Genomic DNA, 17,757 nt, shown 5'->3' with positions numbered 1-17,757 from the left:
ATGGGGCGACTCTGCCAACCTGACAACAGATGCCAGTCGCTGGAACGCCTTAGCCAAGGCTCCCGGTGCTTTCGAACGTGACGAACAGTCTGGAAACTTAGGAACAAATAGGAAAGACGACCTCCCAGAACAATCTGTTCATCTTTCCAGCTATTTGGAAAACAGTGTTTGCAAATATAATCAAAGCTACTCATGGCAGTCTGTTCTGTAACTTTCCCAAATATCTGAAACCTTTTTTTTTTTCTGAAAAGCTTTCTTCTGGATTACTCATACCAGCTAAATAGGCTGTTTCAGACGCGCTCTCTCGTTATTCAAACATATCTTATCGTTGTGTACATAAATGGAGTTCCACGTATGTAGCTGACAGACTGAACTATGATACATCCCCCATCAACCTGCAGCATGAAGTAAACATTACCCCTGCTCCGTCTCAACAGCTGCCGCACCAGCAAGTGCTTTTATTTCGGGTGTGCTTGTAACGCCCTAAATGCCAGAACCATCGCGAAGCTCTTGGTGATTTTCGTGTGTTAAGTACTGTGTGTGTGTGTGTGCTCTCCCTGGCTTGTTATCCTTTGATGGTCAGCGGAGCAGGGATGTGTGTCCTTGGGCCACTGAGGGTTTCAGAGGAGTGAGACAGGTTGGCAATCCCCCCTGAAATTAGATCTGCTGTTTTTCACTTACTGCCTATAAGACGTGACCCTGCTAATCAGCCAGCTGGCCGAACAGCATTTATCACTGCTGTTTCCAAAACCTGTTCATTTCTCTTCTGCGTTGCCCGCCCACCTGCCAGGCTATTGATGACAGATGTTGAGTCACCTTGAGTTTTTAAATCCTTCTGTGGCAGGAAGAAATGTGTTGGGTGAGAGACATACACGGGGGGCACACTCCCCCATTTCCTGTTGGGAGGCTATAGAAGTTACTGGTTAGACTTTCTAACTTTGCTTCATTTCATAATCTCTTGAATGTGTCTGGCCCACACACCTCCTTCCTGCTCTCATCCACCCCCCTCCCTCGCTTCCAGCTGCAAAACAACTAGAACTGGCTGTGGCTGGTAGTTAGTGAAAGCAGTGCTGGCCTTCAAACGCTTGTGGCTCTCTTGACAGAAGCCTTATCTTGGGTGGACTGCAGCTCAGTCTTGCAGCTGTGTGTGTGTGTGTGTGTGTGTGTGTGAGAGAGAGAGAGAGAGAGAGAGAGAGAGAGAGAGAGAGAGAGAAAGGAAGGAAGGAAGGAAGGAAGGAAGGAAGGAAGGAAGGAAGGAAGGAAGGAAGAAAAAAGAAAAAGTGTCTGCTTCCTGGTATTCATGTTGGTATCAGTGCAGGCAATGCTGAACTTTCTGTGTGTTGGCTAAGGAGTTGTGAGCCTTTGCGGTTTCCAGAATACATGATGGGGGCATATTTGGAACACATGTTTGAATAGCTTCTTTAGAACTCACCCAACTCTCATGGTGTTGCCATGATTTATGAATCTTAGACAGTATAGCCAAGTTGTGTATCTAGGCAGAAACTTCTTAAAAAGTCAGTTCTTCTGCTGGAAGGAACCTGCTATCCAGCTGCAAGATTCTAAAGTAGCCAGCACCGTGCCTGGCATAAATAGTGAATGTGTGTGTGTGTGTGGATTTAAAGCAAGAATTGTAAATTATCCTAAGGGAAAGGAGTAACATTGAAATATGAATTGTATAGATTTTAAAGATCGTAATAGTAGAGATAGTAGCAAACTGGAGACTGAATGTCCTGTCTAAATAGTAATCCTATTGGAGCTGGCATTGCGGTGGAGCAGGTATCTCATACAGGGGCTGGTTTGTGCCCAGCTGCTCCACTTCTAATCCAGTTGTCTGCTAATGACAGTACATGGTTTAAGTGTTTGGGTGCCTGCCACCTGACTAAGAAACCCAGATGAAGTTTCTAGCTCCTGGTTTTGACCTGGCCCGGCACTGGCAGTGTGGCCATCTAGGAAATGAACTAGCTAATGGTAGATCTCTCTCTCTCTCTTTGAAATAAATAAATCTTTAAAAAAATTGTCCCAATTAAAACAATTTAACTCTGGGCCAGATAAAATCCTGAGGTAATTTCATTTTAAAAGAGGCCCAACCTCTTTTGCTAGATAAGGAAGTCCGTTTGGTCAAAGTCACGAAGCTGTGAGTAGCAGACCTAGAACTGGAGCTCTGGTCTGGTGCTCTTTCAGTTTTGCGAGGTAGGTGAGTTGCTGTTAGAATATAACAGAAAACAAAGTGTTTCAATATTACAATGGATTCTGTTCAGGATCCCTTGCTACATTGTTATTCTGATAATTACAGGCTGTGTCAAAGCACAGGCTTAAAATTTATGGGCAGGGATGAATACTGAAAGACAAACTGGAAATTTCTGTGCTCCCTAATCTGTCACATTTTCAAGCACTCCGCATTTCCAGGAATCAATTATTAATTACTTGGCATATAACTTCTCCCTCTGTCTTTCTAGTGTACTGATTGCGCTCGTCTGGGAGGCCATGGAGAAGAGGCTGGGAGCGATGCCAGTTCCGGCTTCCTGGATTTTATCAGGATATTGTTGGCAGTCAACCGTGAAGTGGTTGAGAAGCTTGTACCTGTTTTATGCTTGCTTCTGCTTCAGCACTCTGTGCTCGTCAACAGGTACCGTTTTCTTCAGAGATTGGAGGCAGAGTAAGGACCCTGTGGGAGCCCCTGGGTTCACTGTACACTCTGTTAGGAGGCAGAAGAACAAGCTGGTGAACATGATATGTAGCTTGTTGGGTTTCTTTGCTTTGTTTTAGAACTAGAGTTTACATCAGCTTCTTTCTTGTAAGGTTGAATAGGGCATAATCATCATTCTGAGTCTTCTTTTGTTTAAAGACTTATTACTTATTGTGAAGGCAAATTAATAGAAGAAGGGACAGAGAGAAAAATCTATCTGCTGGTTCACTCACCAAGTGGCTGCAATGGCTGGAGCTGAGCCAATCCGAAGCCAGGAGCCAGAAGGCTACTTCCAGGTCTCCCACATGGGTGCAGGGTCCCAAAGCTTTGGGCCGTCCTCAACTGCTTCCCCAGGCCATAAGCAGGGAGCTGGATGGGAAGTGGAGCAGCCAGGACATGAACTGGTGCCCATGTTACTTTGAGATTTGATAAAGCTGTAGTCAGAGAAGAGACTTCTAGAGTTGCAGTATCTGGGTTGGAGAACTGAAAGTTTCTATTTGATGACTGAAACCTTGAGCAAGTCACCTCATAATTTCTTTGAGGAAGGATAAGATCTACATCACTTGATTTGAGGGATAATATAACTCAGGCATGAATTTAGGAGCTTACTAAATATCTTGCTTCCTTTTCTAGAGAAATCTACACTTAGAGGGAGAATGAGTTCCTTGCCTTTTCCATACAAAAGGCGAATGTTGAGAGGTTTCATGGAGTTTGCTTTCCTCCTTCACCCTGCTAGAGCCTCTTGCCAGGTAGCAGTGCCAAAAGGGTTACATTTTAAAGGAAATCCCCTTTCTGTCTTTTCTTCTTTTGTTGACATTGTTCCTGTCAGAGTCTGGAGTGTGACAAAACAGCAGCTGGAGAAAGACTTCCCGGTTCTGCCCAGTGACCAGAGGCCTTCTGTAGAAACCACTGTAGTTGATAACATGTCAACCTCTGCTCCCTTAATTATAAAGGTTTCTACTGCTTTCCCAAAGGAGTTGGTGGTCATGATCTTGTAAGCCAAGTAATTACTGCATGTAGCAATTTCAGTAGCCTCAGCTTTGGAGTTTTTGTTGACCCGAGTGTTGATTGATGATTGCATAATTATAACCATGGAAATTGCAGTTGACAGAAAGCTGACCCAAATATTTTTTTACCCCAGATGATGGTTTGCTGGGACAGCTGACTATTTCAGGCCAACATTTTATATAAGATCATTTGAATTAAATATGTAACTGATTTAGTACCATCAGTAGGAGAATCACACCTTTCTGAAGTGTACTGGCTGTATGCCAGACTCTTGATTATAAATATTATGCATCTCATTTATTCCACGTGATAACTCTGAAATAGATAGTTTTATTCTCATTTTATAGATAGGGAAATTGAGGCCCTGAGAGACAAAATGATCTGATCAAGGTCTCACAGAACATGTGAGAGCCAGGATTCTAAACCAGGGACTTGTCCACTTAGAATCTGCACTTTCTCTTCTTCTCCTCTGGCTGTAGCCACAGGTGCTCTTTTGAAAGACAGCTTAATTCTTTACCTGAAACCATGACAGGCAGCTTGTTATCTGAAGGATTCAAAGTGTAAGAGAGGTCAAAATGACAAAAATGACGAGTGCTGGCAAGGATGTGAGTGCAAGGGGAACTCCTGTGCCTTGCTGGGGAGAATGTAAGTTAGTACAGCATTATAGGGAACAGTATGGAGGATCTGCAGAAAGCTAAAAGTAGATCTACTGTCTAATGCCCCTATCCCACACCTGGGTATACATCCAAGGAGATGAGATGAGTTTATCTGAGAGGTATCTGTACCTTCATGTTCTTTGCAGCACTGTTCACAACAGCCAGGATGTGGACTCAACCTAAGTGCTCATCAGTGGATGAATGAGTAAAGAAACTCTGGGTGTATATATTTATTATATACAACCATGTAATATAATATATATATATATATATATATATATATATATATATATACAGCAAAATGGATGATGGACCTGGGGAGCAGTATGCTAAGTGAAGTGAGCCTGGTACAGAAAGACAAATATTACATGTTCTCTCTCATAATGTGAGAACCAGTCGGTTGATCTGAATATAGAATAGTGATTATTAGAAGCTGCAAAGGGTGTGGAGGGCAGGGAGAATAGAGGGAGGTTGGATAAAAGGTACCAAAATGCAAATAGAAGGGAAAAGTCCCAGAGTTCTACAGCACAGCAGGGTGGCCATAGTTCAAAATAATTTCTTCGCTGAAGAGTTAGTGGAAATCAAAGCCTTCAAACGTAAGGAAAGGATGTGGAGATGGAAAGGCTAATCATGCTGATTTGATCGGTACCCAGTGTAAACATGCAGTAAAACATCACACTGTACTCCATAAATATGTACAGATTTTTTTTTTGTTCAGCATAAAGGAATAAAATGACCCACTGCAGGGAAAGAAGAAGCAACTTTGAGTTTGTTTTTTATATCTACCAGCTTAGCGTTTGGATAAAAATCACTTTGCGGGTTTGCGGGACAAGTCTGTAGTAATGCTTGAACTTGAATCTTAAAAACGTCCTGTAACTTAAAAGCATGCCTGTAAATGGATTGTGCATAATAAAATGCAAAAGTGGAGTTATTATAGGTGGTTCTTGTGGGGGTTACATTGTATCAGTTTCATTTTAGACTTGTTTGGAGCTCTTTTTTAAAAAGATGTATTTATTTTGATTGGAAAGTCAATACGATGAAAGGAGGAGAGACAGAGAGAAAGATCTGTCTGCTGATTTACTCCCCAAGTGGCTGTAATGGCTGGAACAGGAGATTCTCCTGGGTTTCCCACATGGGTGCAGGGTCCCAAGGCTTTGGGCTGTCCTTAACTGCTTTCCCAGGTCACAGGCAGGGAGCTGGAAGGGAAGCAGGGCCACAGGGACACGAACCAGCATCTACATGGGATCCTGGCGCATTCCAGGCGAGAACTTTAGCTACCCTGACAGGCCCTAGAGCTCTCTCTCTTTTAGCTTATTTATTCAAAAGAGTGACAGAGAGGGAAAGAGAAGAAAGAGATTTCCTTTCACTGGCTCAGTACTCAAATGCTGCAGCAGTGACATTTGGATCAAGTAGAAGCCCGGAACGTGGTGCTCTGTGTGGGTCTGTCATGTGTGTGCTGGGTCCTGAGTACTGTTCCACCTTCTGATGCCTTCCCAGGTGCATTAACAGGGAGCTCCATAGCGAGCGAGACAGCTGGGAATCATACTGGTGTTCATATGGGAGTCTCAGGTGATTGGTGAACATGCTCTACCACAACGGTGCCCCCTAGTTTGAAGTTTTACTATGGAAAACAAAAAAAATCAAGAGCTATGGTTCACATCATGGAAACAAAAACAACATATGTCAGATTTTTAAAATTTTATAACAGCTCTTTCATGTTAATTCATTAAAAACACATCCTGATTAAAAAAGTTGAGCAAAGGATGTAAACAGGAAGTTCCATAAGTAAGAAATTTTATTTTTTTAAAGATTTGTATTTATTTTTATTACAAAGTCAGATATACAGAGAGGAAGATGTTCCGTCCGATGATTCACTACCCAAGTAAGCACAACGGCCGGTGCTGCGCCAATCCGAAGCTGGGAATCAGGAACCTCTTCAGGGTCTCCCACACGGGTGCAGTGTCCCAAAGCATTGGGCTGTCCTCAACTGCTTTCCCAGGCCACAAGCAGGGAGCTGGATGGGAAGTGGAGCTGCCGGGATTAGAACCGGCGCCCATATGGGATCCTGGAGCGTTCAAGGCGAGGACTTTAGCCACTAGGCCACGCCGCTGGGCCCTAGAAGTAAGAAATTAACTGATGTCCTAGCTGTACTTCTGATTCCCACTTCCTGTTGAGTGTGTATCCTGGTAGACAGCAGGTAATGGCTCAGGTACTTGGATCCTTGGCACCCCTGCGGGAGTTCTGGAAGAAGCTCCTGGCTCCTGGCTTCAGATTGGCTCAGCTCCAGCCATTGCAGCCAACTGGGGAGTGAACCAGTGGACGGAAAATCTTTCCCTCTGCCTCTCCTTCTCTCTGTGGATCTACCTTTCCAATAAATAATAAATAAATCTTAAAAAAAACCCCACAACTTATTGCTTATTTTAAAACAGCTTGAGGAGAGGATTTTGAATGTTTTTAACACAAACAGTAAATGTTTGAAGTGATAGATATGCTAATTGCCTTGGTTTGATTGTTACACATTGTATCCATATGTCAGAGTATCACACTATATCCCATAAATTTGTACAATTGTGTCAATTAAAAATGAAAAATGTGAAGTGTACTGGAAAACATATCTGAAGGGTTTATTCGTATTACTAACCAAAGAATTGTCAGTTAAAATGAAAATTCCCCTTTATATCATTAATAAAGAGTAAATATATAGTGCTCTGAAAGAGTAGTGTCCTCAGACAGTGCTGAGGAGTATGAAGACAGCGTAAAAGGTTTGCTTATTCATTTTTATTTTTTTTGAAAAGCAGAGTCAAAGAGAGTGAGACAAGAAGGAATCTGTATGCAGCTTCACTCCCCAGGACTGAGCTGGTGGAAACCGGGAGCCCAGAACCCAATCCAGGTCTCCCACAAAGGTGTCAGGAGCCCAGGCACCTGCTGCCTGTCAGGCAGTGCATTAGTAGGGAGTTGGAACTGCAAGTGCAGTGGGAACGTGAGTGCAGGCCCTCTGACAGTGGAACTTGTGCCTTTCCTCTGGGACAGCTTTGGCTTTGAGCTTTTGTTAGCGCCTTCCCACCGCTGGCACCCTGTACTATCTTCTTGAGACCCCGCCCTCGTCTGCCTTAAGTTACACCGTGCTCCTCTGGGTTCTGCTCATGGTTGATAATGTGCTGTATTTTTTAGTTGTTTTTCCTTCACTCCTTTTTCAGTGTGTTCTTTCAACATCTTGTTCTTCAGGGTTTTGTTTTAAATGTTTCTTTTTTTTTTTTTTTTCACCAAGGATTCTTTTTTTTTTTTTTTTTTTTTTTAAGATTCATACATTTAAAAAATCTTTTTAGGGCCTGGCGGCGTGGCCTAATGGCTGAAGTCCTCGCCTTGAACTCGCCGGGATCCCATATGGGCGCCGGTTCTAATCCCAGTAGCCCAGCTTCCCATCCAGCTCCCTGCTTGTGGCCTGGGAAAGCAGTCAAGGACAGCCCAAAGCCTTGGGACTCTGTACCCATGTGGGAGACCTGGAGGAAGTTCCTGGCTCCTGGCTTCGGATTGGTGTAGCACCAGCTGTTGTGGTCACTTGGGGAGTGAATCATGGACGGAAGATCTTTCTCTCTGTCTCTCCTCCTCTCTGGATATCTGACCTTGCAATAAAAATAAAATAAATCTTTAAAAAAATAAAATAAATCTTTTTAAAGAGATTTATTTTTATTTTTATATTTATTTTTATCTTTTTAAAAGATTTTATTTATTTATTTATTTATTTTTGGAAAGTCAGATATCCAGAGAGGAGGAGGAGAGGGAGGAAAGATCTAATGTCCATTGATTCACTCCCCAATTGGCCACGATGCCCAGAGCTGAGCCAGTCTGAAGCCAGGAGCCCAGAGCCTCTTCTAGGTCTCCCACATGGGTGCAGTGTCCCAAGGTTTTGGGCTGTCCTTGACTGCTCTCCCAGGCCACAAGCAGGGAGCTGGATGGGAAGCAGGGTCACCAAGATTAGAACTGACACCCACATGGGATTCTGGTGCATGCAAGGCGAGGACTTTAGCCATTAGGCTACTGTTCTGGGACCTAAACATTTGTGTGCAGGAGTGGTCGTCTTCCTTGCTACAGGTATAACCTGCGTGTTAACTGCCCCCCAAACTATAAATGTTCCAGAGCTGCAGACAGAATAGCCACTTAGGTCTTATGTCTCCAGCTGGGCAACTCTTAGCTGCATCTGAACTCGTGGTCTTTTTCCCCTTTTCTTCCCTGTTCCCTGTCACCATGGAAGGACTACCTCCCATGTAGTCTGATGTAGAAATCCCTGAGTTCTCCACTTGTTTCTCTCCTCCGCAGCCTGTGTCCCTCACGTGTCTATGTAGAGTGCTCCGTTCCTTGCATGTGTCATCTCCACCCTGCCTGATGTATTCTGATTCAGGTAAACAGCCCCTGTCTGATGCTTTGCCTGAGACTGCTGCTGGGTGCTGCTTTTTTGTTGTCATGATGCCTGTACATCTCTGTGTTCTGTGTGTGTGGTTTCAGGGTTGGTGAGCAGGAGTTCCAAGCAGGTCTTGTTCTTGGACATGACCTTCACTTAGGAAGTGAGGCCTTTCTGCTGTCTCTGCTGGTATATGATGTTGAAGTCACCTCTTTGCTCTGGCAGGGCCTGTGTCTAGCACGCTTCTATCTTCTGCTCCTGGCACTGTTGTTTTGACTTGTAGGGGTTCTGTTTTCTGCTCAGCCATGTAGCCTCTCTCACTGTCAGGCAGTGTAAAGCCTCTTGGTGCCAAGAAGCTGCTGCTTTGCTAAGTCAAGGCCATTAGGAAAATCCACCTAAGTCAGGATGAGTCAGGGTTGCAAGCCCTGCCTATAGAATACACCCGGGTGCAGGTGGACAGTGGTGTGATCGTTGGTTCCAGCAACAGGATGAGCCACTGATACCCGGAGCCCATAAGGATGATGTGTTTGAAGTTTGTTACAGCCCTAGCTCTAGAATACACCCAGGTGCAGATGATGTGTTAGAAGTATGTTACTCCTTAAGCTGATTAGATGATGTGTTTGAAGTGTGTTACTCTTTAAGCTGATTGCTGCGTTTGGATTCGCGCAGGCTACGATGCATGTAGTGGTCGAAAGGGCCTATATAACCACTGGCTTTTCTCTGGTTCGGGGTCGAACCTCTCCTTGGCTGGCCTGCGTGCCCCAAGAATGGTCTGACCCCAGCATGCTGACATAATAAACTCCGCTTGCTTTTGCATTACCGGCAAGACTCTGTCGTTTCTGGGGAGTTGGCAAAACCAGACCCTAACATCACCTGGTGAACATCAGGTGCTGGCCCGCCCTGTACCTCTGCAGCCCAGCCAGGAGCCGGAGATGGGCAGAGGACTCTCAGTGTCTGACTTCTTTTTTTTTTTTAAAGATTTATTTATTTTTATTACAAAGTCAGATATACAGAGAGGAGGAGAGACAGAGAGGAAGATGTTCCGTCCGATGATTCACTCCCCAAGTGAGTGCAATGGCCGGTGCTGCGCCAATCCGAAGCTGGGAACCAGGAACCTCTTCCAGGTCTCCCACGCGGGTGCAGTGTCCCAAGGCATTGGGCCGTCCTCGACTGCTTTCCCAGGCCACAAGCAGGGAGCTGGATGGGAAGTGGAGCTGCCGGGATTAGAACCGGCGCCCATATGGGATCCTGGGGCGTTCAAGGCAAGGACTTCAGCTGCTAGGCCACGCCGCCGGGCCCCAGTGTCTCACTTCTGAAATTCTTTATTTTATTTTATTTTATTTTTTATTTTATTGTATTGTTGTTGACAATCTTTACATAGTTAATTGCGGTTAAAAAAAAAGGTTCAGGGGGTATAGGGAAGTGGGTAAGACTATTATGTCCATATTGTTTCCATCATGTTCTGAGGTAAAGGGGGGATATTGAGGGAGAAGCCCCACCTAGTTTCCCGCCCACCCCAAGTCCTGGATGTGGGGCATGCTCTGAGATATTTGCTCAAGTGGTGTTAATAGTTCTCCAGTTATGAATCGCTGCCAGTTTCGCTCGATGAGGTCGTCCACTGATTGATATGGTCCATCGTAAAGTCTCCGTTTGCCCCATATTTCACTGCCAACATATAGCTGAGATGAATGATTGACCTGTTCTGTCTTCTGTCCTTTCCTGGTTAGAGTTCTGAGTCCAGCAGTTCGATTGGGGAGATCTCCAAAGAAACCTTGAGGTATTTCCAGACCAGATTCTTGTATGTTCTAGCAAGCACAGGGCCCGGTGCAGTCCGTCACCCCGATCAGCTGGTGGTTGCAATTGCTGGGTTGGTTCTGTTTTCAGTCCCAACTTCCAATGGAACCAATGGGTGTTGCAGTCCTGTCTGGTTCTGCCCAGCACATACTTGGCCCTTACATCAACCAGTGGGAGCTGCAGCCTAGTTGGGGCGACCCACAATAACCCCCATCAGGCCCACCCCCTACCCTGGTTTGCCAGTATGTGTAGCAGTAGACCAGTCTGTCCCCCATCCCATTTGGCTCTTGTACATGTCGATGGGTATAAAAGCTTAATTCCATCTAACCAGCTCAACTATCCAGCACTCATGGATGTTGTTGAGTGCCTCTCTGTCTAGCCACCCCAGCCCCTGTCCTAGTTTTCATGCCCTCCCGCGGGACTAGTGACCCAGGAAGGGGGAACCCACTTTTTCCCTCCCAGGTCTCTGTCAGTCCCGGTTTATGCACTCTTTAGGTGGTTCTGTGATTTGACTTGACAGAATTAGCCCCCAGTGCCAGTTTCTGCCAGCTGATGCTGCGGCCAAGCCCAAACATCCCTCACCCGCTCTAATTTATGCTTGCACCAGTAGGAATAATCAGCCCAGCCTGGCTTTTCCCTTATCTAGTCCACATGCAGCGCACAGGTGTTGCAGCCTTGCTTAGTCTGGTCTGTCTTCATCCCAGCCCACGCTCTCCAGTGGGAGTAGCTGTCCGGCGAGGGGACCAGTCCCTTAATCCCCCTGCCAGCTCTGTCCCTCCCTTCCTGGATCTCACGTGTGCTGGTTGGGTGCTGCTGTCAAATCCAGTACAGACAACCTCACCCTGGCATTCCATAATGTGTACTGGTTTTGTCGCAACCAAACCCGGCTCAACCCACACTCTGTTCTGGTGTTCGGATTTGCCAGTGGATGACATGAACTGATTCAGCCTGGTCTGCCCCCGACCCATGCCGAATGTGTGCCAGTGGGAAACTTTCCATGGCCTATTCTGGGCTGTTTCCTGTCATGCTTCTTGTGCTTACCTGCAGGGACTGTGTCCTGCCAGAGGAGTTGCCCAGGCTCCTCCATCAGAACCTCTCCCAATGCCAGATTTTGCACATACCAGGGAGTCCATGAGCCAGCCCTACTCAGTTCACCTCCTGTCCTAGCAGGAACAGTGGCTTTTTCTGGCCGGCTTTCACCCCATTCTTGTTGTTGGATGTTTCAGCCCAGCCATGGCTTGTCCATACCCACATAGAGCTCACACATGGCTCAGTAGGGGGTTGAGACCCAGCCTAGTCAGTCCCACATCCACCCTGGTTCTCCATGACACCAAATGGTGTTGGGGTCTGAACTTGCCTGGTGCATCCAATCCCAGCCCACACTAGTGCCTTGGGTGACTGCAACTGTTTTCTAGATAGAACGCAGCCCCCATTCCAGCCCACGCACCCCTTGGTGGGAACCTCAACCCTGTTAGGGTGTCCAACTAGGGGAACTTGTATTTCCACAGGGTTGGGCCCACACAACCCCATAGAGTCTACCCCCAGACCAAGTTCTCTCACGTGCTGGATACTGTCTTGACCTTGCCAAATGTGACCACTCCACCAAACAGATGGTTAATGGTACCCATCACTGCCAAAGAGGCCCCCATCCATAGTATTGGTGTGGGCTGGTGTGTGACAATCAGTGATGTTCTAGGCAAACAGGCCATTTCTGTATTCCGAATTGGGTTGGTGTATCTGACTAACCGTAATTGTCTCCTGGGTACTTCCCTCCAAACCACCAGGTCTCAGTCCCCACGCATGCCTAAACCTTCCATGACCCTGTCACTGGGAATCACCCAAGATTCACTACTCACCTACACTAAAATTGGACTTAGTCATGGGTGTCCCCAGGCAGCAAACATATCTTAAAAAACCCCAGAGCAGGCCGCCTGGCGGCCAGCAGGCAAAGCCTGGCACCACATGGTGTACTGTCCGCCCTGGGTGAGGCCGAGGACTTGTTCACTGCCTTGCGGCAGTGTCTTTGGCGTGAGCCCCCAGCATTGGGTCCGACCCGGCAGGGGCACCCCCCACAGCCGCCACACTGTGAGGAGCAGCACTTGCCCCCAAACCCAAGGCCCAAACCCCTCCCATACTCACCTAGCCGCAAGATATTAGCAGCTGGGCGGAGCTAGGAATTTTAACCCAGTTCCCAAGTTCCCTCATGGCGCACTTACCCTGAGGAAAGAGCTCTCTTGGGTCCTGGGTGAGGCCGAGGACTCATTCACTGCCTTGAGGCAGTGTCTTTGGCGTGAGCCCCCAGCATTGGGTCCGACCCGGCAGGGGCACCCCCCACAGCCACTCACTTCTGAAATTCTAATTCAAACTCAGATCTCTGCTTCCTAGATTTGGGTTTCGGCTTTCTGTGCCATTGGACATTGTGAGAATCAGCTCAGGTTTCTCCTCTCAGGACTGTGTTCTCGCACTGCCTGCCATCTCTTAACAGTGGTCGTCTTACGTTCTGTCCAGTTTTGAAGTTGGTTATGGCAGGATAATGGTCGGGGTGGAAGCAGAAGTCTATTATGATAACTTATTTATGTGTTTGAGGCACGAAACTGTCTTACTCCTATTTATGTATCTGGCAGACAGGAGGTAATGTTGAAAGTGTATGTTTTGGGCTCGGCATGGTCGTCTAGTGACTGAAGTCCTTGCCTTGCATCTGATGGGATCTTGTATGGGCGCAGGTTCGTATTCTGGCTGCTCCACTTTCCATCCGGCTCCCGGCTTGTGGCCTGGGAAAGCAGTGAAGGATGGCCCAAAGCCTTGGGGCCCTGTACTTGCATGGGAGACCCAGAAGAAGCTATGGGCTCAGAGCCCAGATTGGCTCAGCCCCAGCCCTTGTGGACACTTGGGGAGTAAATCAGCAGATGGAAGACCTTTCCTCTTTGTCTCTCCTTCACTCTGTAAATCTGACTTTCCAATAAAAATAAAATAAATCTTTTAAAAAAGAACGTGTATGTTTTAATTAAACATTTTTATTTTTTATTTTGAGAGACAGAGTTAGGAAGGACATAGAGAGAGATGTCTTCCATCTGCTAGCTCACTCCTCAAATGGCCACAATGACTGGGGCTAGACCAGGTGGAAGCCAGGAGTCAGGAGCTTCATGTTTGTCTCCTGTGTGGGCACAAGGGCCCAAGGACTTGGGATGTTTTCTGCTGTTTTTTTTTTTTTTTTCCAGGTGCGTTAACAAGGAGCAGGATTAGAAGTGGAGCAGCCAATGCAACAAGGTGGAGGAATCCACCATGGGGGGAGGGTTTTGGGGAGGGGTGGGGAGAATCCCAGTACCTATAAAACTGTGCCACATAATGCAATGTAATTAATTAAATAAATAAAAAAAAAAGAAGTGGAGCAGCCAGGGCTTGAACTGGTGGTGCCCATATGGGATGCTGGTGTTGTAGGCCACTGCTTAACTTGCTGAACAACAGTGCCAGCACCATTGAGTGGAGCTACTGATTAGCCTAAAGATAATGCTGGAAAGAGCACCACTAGCCTGGAATATACATGTTTGGAAGAATCATTCTGTCCTATTATGTTTTTCACTTTTGGTCCAGTAAGTGGGCACTTTACTCTCTAGGAGGGAGCAACATTTGGAAAGTAATTTCTGCTTTTTTCTCTCACTGGCCATGATTATCAAAGTGATGAGACTCGATGATCATCCTGTGGTGTGGAATGGCCAGTTTAAAAGATTTGGATATGTTTTCTCCCTGCCATGCTTTAAGAGGTCTGCAGTCATTGAAATGTGTGTTTACACACCTCTGATGCAGTACGCAGTCACCCTTACTATTTATTGTAAAGGTAGTATTCCAATTTCCATGAGCTGCCCTCCTGTTTGAAAGGCAGATTTATAGAGAGCTAAGAGCTTCTTCCGAGTCCCCCATGTGCGTGCAGGGTCCCAAGGCTTTGGGTCATCCTCTGCTGCTTTCCCAGGGCACAAACGGGGAGCTGGATAGAAAGTGGAGCAGCAGGGACACAAACTAGTATGCATATGGGATCCTTGTGCTTTGGGGGGAAGGATTAGGCAATTGAGCCATTGCACCGAGCCCCATGTTTTAGGTTTTAATCACTCCCTGCCTCAGCCTCAGCAGGCAGTGGTTGGAATGAAGACATCCTCTGGTTTAGCAAGAAACTCCTTTTCCACTAGTTATCATTCTTTTTGTTCTCATACCTGCTTGCATTTATGAACCCAAGTAACGTTCCTGGCAGACAGAAGGTCCCTGTAGGCTCTGATATCACTTTCCTCCTTTGCCCTTACCCTTTAGTTCTGCTTTTGAGGCCTGTGTTAGTCGGCCTGTAATGAAATCTGAGGCAGATTAACTTTATGAAGAAAAGAAGTTTGTTTTTTTGTTCACAGTTCTGGCAATGTAAGGTCTAGAGGCTTCATTTGGTGATGACCTTGCTGACAGAGTCCTGAGGCAGTGCAGAGCGTCTCATGGCAAGAGGCAGGCCATGCAGGTGTAGGTCTGCATTCACACGGGCTCCTGCCTCTCTTGTCTAAAGCCACCGGAATTCAGTCCTGGGGTTATGTCCTGATTATCTCACTTGATCACCTTCAGAAGGCTCTATCTCTTTAACACTATGGTTGAGTTAGGTTCCTACCCTGTTAATACTGCTCACAAGACTTTGGGAGTTAAAACTCCTGTGTGAGTTCAGGGGTAGATCATATCAAACAGTAGCAAGGGCTGTTAGCCCTTGTTATACCAGTATATATATTCACCTACTGCTCCTCCCCTTCCCTCTTGTGGACACAAGGAAAAAAAAAAAAAAGAACTGAAACATTTGTCCAATACACTTTCCTCCATACCTCGACCCTCCACTCGCTAATCAGAGGACCATATGGGCATGCATCCCTCTTAACTGTGTAAACAATATTAAAAATAAAATCAAATAATTAAAAAAAGAATTTATATTTTGAACATGTTTTAGTCTTCAGGGAGAAAGCATTTTAGGAGATTTTTAAGTGGTATTATATCCCCACTCCCCTTGTATCTTCTGGGCACCTAGTTTGAGGTCGATGACTAATGAAATATATCTTACAGCAGTGAGCCTTCAACAGGAACTTTTCTCCTGCCACACTGTCTTGTATCCTTAACTACACTGCAGCACAGGGAGATAATAAATTATTAATCCTAAATCTGTCTTTTCAGATTGTAAGATAATGACTTGAGTACATGGCAGTTGGGGGAAGGTAGAATTTTTTGGTCGTTAACACAAATTGTGAAGGATTTTGATTCTGAAATTCAACTAGCATTTAGCAAGCATATATGCACTTGTTACATTACATTCTGATTGACATAAAACTAAACATGATTTCTAACTTTAACCTTGCTCCTTATGAAATTAAATCATTGTCTTTTCCTTGATTCTGCTTCAATAAAAGATTATCATCCTCTATTTTAGAAAACTGTGGTATAGCTTTTGGTTCCTTTTGCCCATTAGAAAACATGCTCTATACAAACATAAATTTCCTTTAAAAAATGATTTATTTATTTTTATTTGAGAGGCAGATTTTACCGAGAGAAGAGACAGTGAGAGAGAGGAGAGAGATCTTCCATTTGTTACCAGTTTACTCTCCAGTTGGCCACAATGGCCGGAGCTGAGCTGATTAAAAGCTAGGAGCCAGGAGCTTCTTCCAAGTTTCCCATGTGAGTGGAGGATTCCAAGGAACTTGAGACACCCTTTGCTGCTCTCCCAGGCCGTCAGCAGCGAGCTGAGCAGCCAGGACTAGAACTGGTACCCATATGGAATGTCAGTGCTACAGGCAGAAGATTAGCCTGAAATACCACTGTGGTGGTCCTGTGAATTTATTTTCTAATTTGTCTGACAAAGTGAAGAGAGATGTGAAAATAGCATAATTGGCAGTAAATCCAAATAAACTTCAAAGCTATCTTAAATTGCCTCTCCTCAGGAATTCTTCAAGGCAAGATATAATAAGATGGAACAAATTTAAACAAAAAAGCAAAATAGGGCCCGGCACAATAGCCTAGCAGCTAAAGTCCTCACCTTGAATGCGCCAGGATACCATATGGGTGCCTGTTCTAATCCCGGCAGCTCCACTTTCCATCCAGTTCCCTGCTTGTGGCCTGGGAAAGCAGTCAAGGATGGCCCAAAGCCTTGGGACCCTGCACCCGCATGGGGGACCTGAAAGAGGTTATTTGGGAAGTGAATCATTGGACAGGAGATCTTCCTCTCTGTCTCTCCTCCTCTCTGTATATCTGACTTTCCAATAAAAATCAATTAAAAATCTTTTAAAAATCCCCAAAATAACAATTATAGACAAAGCATAGATGTTTGGCTTATTTTGGAGATTTTATAAAAATCTCAGTAATAGGGATTAGTGTTGTGGCTGAGTAAGCTGCTGCCTCACATGTCTGCATCCCATATTGGAATCTTGGTTGGAGTCCAGCTGTCCCACTTCTGATCCAGCTTTCTGTTAAGCATCTGGAAAAGCAGTGGGAGATGGCCCAAGAGCTTGGACCCACTGCCACCCACATGGAAGACCCTGAGGGAGTTCCAGGTACCTGGCTTTGGCCAGGAGAAGCCCATTGCAGTGAGTGAACCATTGGATGGAAGGCACTTTTCTCTTTTTCTCTCTCTGTCACTCTGTCTTTCAACTAAACAAAAAAGAAAAAATATTTTAAATTTTTTTTAAAAATAAAAATCTTAGTAATGGAACATCTTGTAATTCAAGGCATTGGGTAGAGTTAGCTGAAACATCATCAAGAATTATGTTAGTATGTGAATGTCTATTCTCAGGTGAACAGTATTAGAGTTTAGGTTCCAATGCATTGCTCTTTATTTGAGGGCCTGCCTTTTAAACATTCTTTTTGTTCCTTTATTCAAGAGTTTTCATAAGAAAAGTCAGCTTGTGCGATTAAGATCTTGTTGCCATTTTTGACAGTACTATATGGGTTTCAGAGAGAAGTTGTAAGAGTTGGTCTTAACCAGCTGCTTTTCAACAGATGATCAAGAGCTAGGAGATAGTGGCCACGAGCAAAGAGCCTGGACTTGCAGGTCAGAGAGGCCTGAGTTTGAGGCCTGATCTTATTATGGCCTGAGGGATGTTAACTACAATCCAGCTCTCATCAAGTTCTTCATCTATAAAATAGGAATGATAGTACCATGTATATGATTAATTTTTAAGATTTATTTTTATTGGAAGGACAGATATACAGAG

At 45.3% G+C, this 17,757-nt stretch overlaps 1 protein-coding gene across 2 annotated transcripts in view; it reads left to right on the top strand.

Annotated features, from left to right (window-relative positions):
- The window catches only part of KIAA0319L (KIAA0319 like), a 120,344-nt gene that overhangs the window by 889 nt on the left and 101,698 nt on the right, over nt 1–17,757 (top strand). For both annotated transcript variants that reach the window (XM_058678731.1, XM_058678734.1), the window contains exon 2: nt 2,457–2,626. In XM_058678731.1, coding sequence (XP_058534714.1) covers nt 2,485–2,626 — 142 coding nt within the window. In that variant the 5' untranslated portion in view covers nt 2,457–2,484. The remainder of the gene's footprint in view (nt 1–2,456; nt 2,627–17,757) is intronic.

Source organism: Ochotona princeps, chromosome 2, assembly GCF_030435755.1.
Source record: "Ochotona princeps isolate mOchPri1 chromosome 2, mOchPri1.hap1, whole genome shotgun sequence".
Classification (NCBI taxonomy): domain Eukaryota; kingdom Metazoa; phylum Chordata; class Mammalia; order Lagomorpha; family Ochotonidae; genus Ochotona; species Ochotona princeps.
This window is presented reverse-complemented; position numbering and strand designations above follow the sequence as displayed.